We start from the raw sequence: 3,196 nt of genomic DNA on the forward strand, positions 1-3,196 counted from the left end.
ATATATATATATATATATATATACACACATACATATACATATACATATACACACACACACACACATTACACTATTAAGTACAACAGCAATACATACACTATTAGTTAAAGGGTAACTTCAGTATTTTTCAACTTAGATCTTTCTCCTCCATGTTTTTCTCTGACTAACGGAAAAAGATATTTTGAAATGGTTCAGTATCGATGGAGAACGCTGCAAAAACGATGTGCAATGAAATCGCTCAAGGCAACTCCTCACCGCCGATGTACGTCCACTAAAAGAGGCAACGTGTCTTTACCACTGACGGGCTCAGAGTGTTATTATAAAGTGTCTGTTTGTTATTGTGCATAACTAAGGCGAAGTCCTTAAATATTGAGCCATGAAATTGCAAATATTTTAGAAAACACAAAGCTACACTTTAACCTGACAAACTCTGACAACACCAGCTCTCCTCTCTCCAACTCTCAGCCACGTTTCCATTGTTGTCTTTGAGCTTCGTTAGACACAACAACAAACAGACCGGATCGAGAGAAAGGTAAAAGGTTCCTTCCATAATGTCCTCAAGACACTAAGAATAACAATCTGAGCCTGTCAGCAGCAACAACAACAACAAGCCCTTTTAGTGGACGTACACTGATGGTGAGGAGTTGCCCCGATTGATTATATTGCTGCATGTTTAGCGGCGGCTGTCTGCAGCGTTCTCCTTCAGTACTGGACCAATGTCACTTAGTAACCTGATGAAGGTCTATGTACCAAAACAATGTCACTTAATACCTCTGAATGCAAGTGAAGAAGTCAGTGTGAAGGAGTTTCCAAGTTGAAAAATATCCAAAGTTACCCTTTACGTATTTCTGCAAGCAAGAGATCTCATTTCTTCTTCTTGTCTTGGGTGCACCTCGGACAAAACCTGAGAAATTAGAGAGAGGAGGGGAATATATGTTAAAGCACAGAGGATAAACGTGAGGCATCTGCATTAATAATCATAACAAGAGAATAATGTTCTCACCATTTTCCTTTGGGTTTTGAGGCGAGATCCACACAAGCAAAGTGAAACCACTCAATCGGACACTGAGGGACGACAAACAACGTCATTATTGAGGATCTCTTGCAGAAACAGACAGTGGAACTGGTTCCGACAGCGAGAAAACGAACGCTTACGTCTGGGTTATCGCATCCAATCATCTCTCCATACGACACCTGATGGCACAGGCAGTACGTCGGCTCGTTGGGGTCGACCGGCATGTCCAAAACGTCCGACGGCTGCATCGGCAGGAGAGCGTCACTCAAGTCTGGGCTGGAAGTCCAACGTAAAACATTATTAGAATTAAACATGAGTAAATAAATTAACAAGTCATTGGTGATCTGACTCAACACTGGTATCTAGTAAAACCCTTGGCCTGAAGGACCCATCAGCTCAAACATACCTGTTCTTTATCTTTTTCTTTTTGGGAGAATCCTCATCAGAACCCTTCCGTGCTCTTCCTCTGGATGCACGCTTCTCTCTCAGCCCCCGGGTTTCAGCCTCTGTGAGAAATATTCACATTTATAAAATGTGCATCAACTCATTTTGTCATCTGACAAAAGCCTCTCAGTCTCACGCAACTTACTTTTCACGGCTCTTCCTTCTGTACTTTCGTAGCCGCTCATTTCCAGTTTCTCCTTCAGCTCGTTCTCAAACCGAGCCAGATCTGCATCCAGTCTGCGGATATGTTTGTCCACCTGCAGGAAAAAGGATTTCACGTAGAACCAGACCATGTGTGTGGCTTCATTTGCATATCCAGAATATACTTTATGAAAACCATAAAGTACAATAAAGTGCGACTTAAGGGATAGTTTGAAGTGTAGATGGTGGTCGGCACACCCAAAGTTCCGGGCAGGAAACTGACCATTTCGTACGTCTGCATTGCGAGCTGAACTTTGTCGTCGCTGAACTCTTTGCACTTGCTGTAGGCGTTTTGGATCTTCTGCAGGTGTTCCACTCTCTGCTCTGAGGCCAGGTTCTTCACCATCACAACGTACTCCTCAGCCAGTTTGTCGATCTCTCCTTTCTTCTCTGCACAACAACACGATTATTACAGGGATGGCCAACCACAATTGATCGGCACAATACTTGAAAGCTTAGTTATCTACATCTAAAACTTGTACGGTTGGTTTTAAATGGTGCAACACAAGCAGCATGCTACACTCAGAGGCCCTCACACCTACTGAGATGTTTTCAGTTATCTTAGCTGATCAATATTCTTCCACAGCAGACTTTATGACAAAGCAGGAAATGCACAAGTGTAATTAATTGTAAGCCAGTTCCAGGGCTCACCTAAATTTGCTTTGTTTATTGGGAGAGTTAACGGAGCTGAGCCATTGTTAATGCTATTAGTTACACCTGTGCTATTGAGCTAAATCACTATAAATGGACAAAATAATGTAAAAATCATAAAAGGTGTAGGTCAAGATGATACCATTCAAGCTCAGTCTGTGCACGCTGACCTGAGAAGAGGTCTAATAAGGCAAAATACATTCTAACACCTGTGCAGGTAGACTATTTGTGTGTAGGGGGTTTTAAGTCAATAAAATATTTTGATAATAATATCTTTATGAGGTTAAATGATCACCTTCAGTCCTGTTGTCCAGGTCCCGCATCAAAGTAAAGTTTCTCTGCAGCTCACATGGAAGGTTTTCAATACCTAGAGAAGAAATCGACATCAGGGTGAGAGAGACATTCCATCTAACGCTGCACTTATTCATCCACTTATCAATGTAGTGTCACTCAAGGAAAAACAACTGTCCATGAGTGTCAGAACTATAGCCCAATTATAATTGACAGAAATTTACTTTAAATTGCAAACAGAGTAAACCAGCATGTTGTGTTCATAATTTTGCTCAATAAAAAAAAAATTGTGTTGTCAAATTGCGTAAAGTTGAGAACACACATTTAATTTGTCCCACTTTTTAAATGCATTACTGTTAATGCTTTCAGAGAGAGCACTATAGTGTTAAAGCATCCACGGTATCGTTACAGGAAGTGACACACTTTAGAAGCCCCGCCCTCCAGCGCGTCACTGCTAACGGGAAACGCGGTAATCAACAGGTTGCAAATGCATGGTACCTGCCACCCAAACACACATTTTGACCCAGAAAACAGAATTTAAAAGTTCTATAATATTGAGTATGACGACAACATTTTTTAACAACCTTATAAACT

General features: G+C 41.2%; 1 protein-coding gene across 1 annotated transcript; it reads right to left on the reverse strand.

The window, feature by feature from the left end:
- Window positions 1–46: 46 nt before the first annotated feature.
- On the reverse strand, window positions 47–3,116 carry ing5a (inhibitor of growth family, member 5a). The gene is made up of 7 exons (XM_031868394.1): window positions 2,607–3,116; window positions 1,884–2,050; window positions 1,605–1,716; window positions 1,422–1,521; window positions 1,156–1,291; window positions 1,004–1,065; window positions 47–904 (listed from the first exon to the last, which is right to left on the reverse strand). Exons 1-7 carry the CDS (start codon window positions 2,737–2,739, stop codon window positions 865–867), a joined length of 750 nt encoding a protein of 249 aa, XP_031724254.1. The 5' UTR covers window positions 2,740–3,116; the 3' UTR covers window positions 47–864.
- Window positions 3,117–3,196: the final 80 nt, after the last annotated feature.

The sequence above is a fragment of the Anarrhichthys ocellatus genome, unplaced genomic scaffold (genome assembly GCF_004355925.1).
Source record: "Anarrhichthys ocellatus isolate YVR2014 unplaced genomic scaffold, GSC_Weel_1.0 scaffold42, whole genome shotgun sequence".
Lineage (NCBI taxonomy): Eukaryota > Metazoa > Chordata > Actinopteri > Perciformes > Anarhichadidae > Anarrhichthys > Anarrhichthys ocellatus.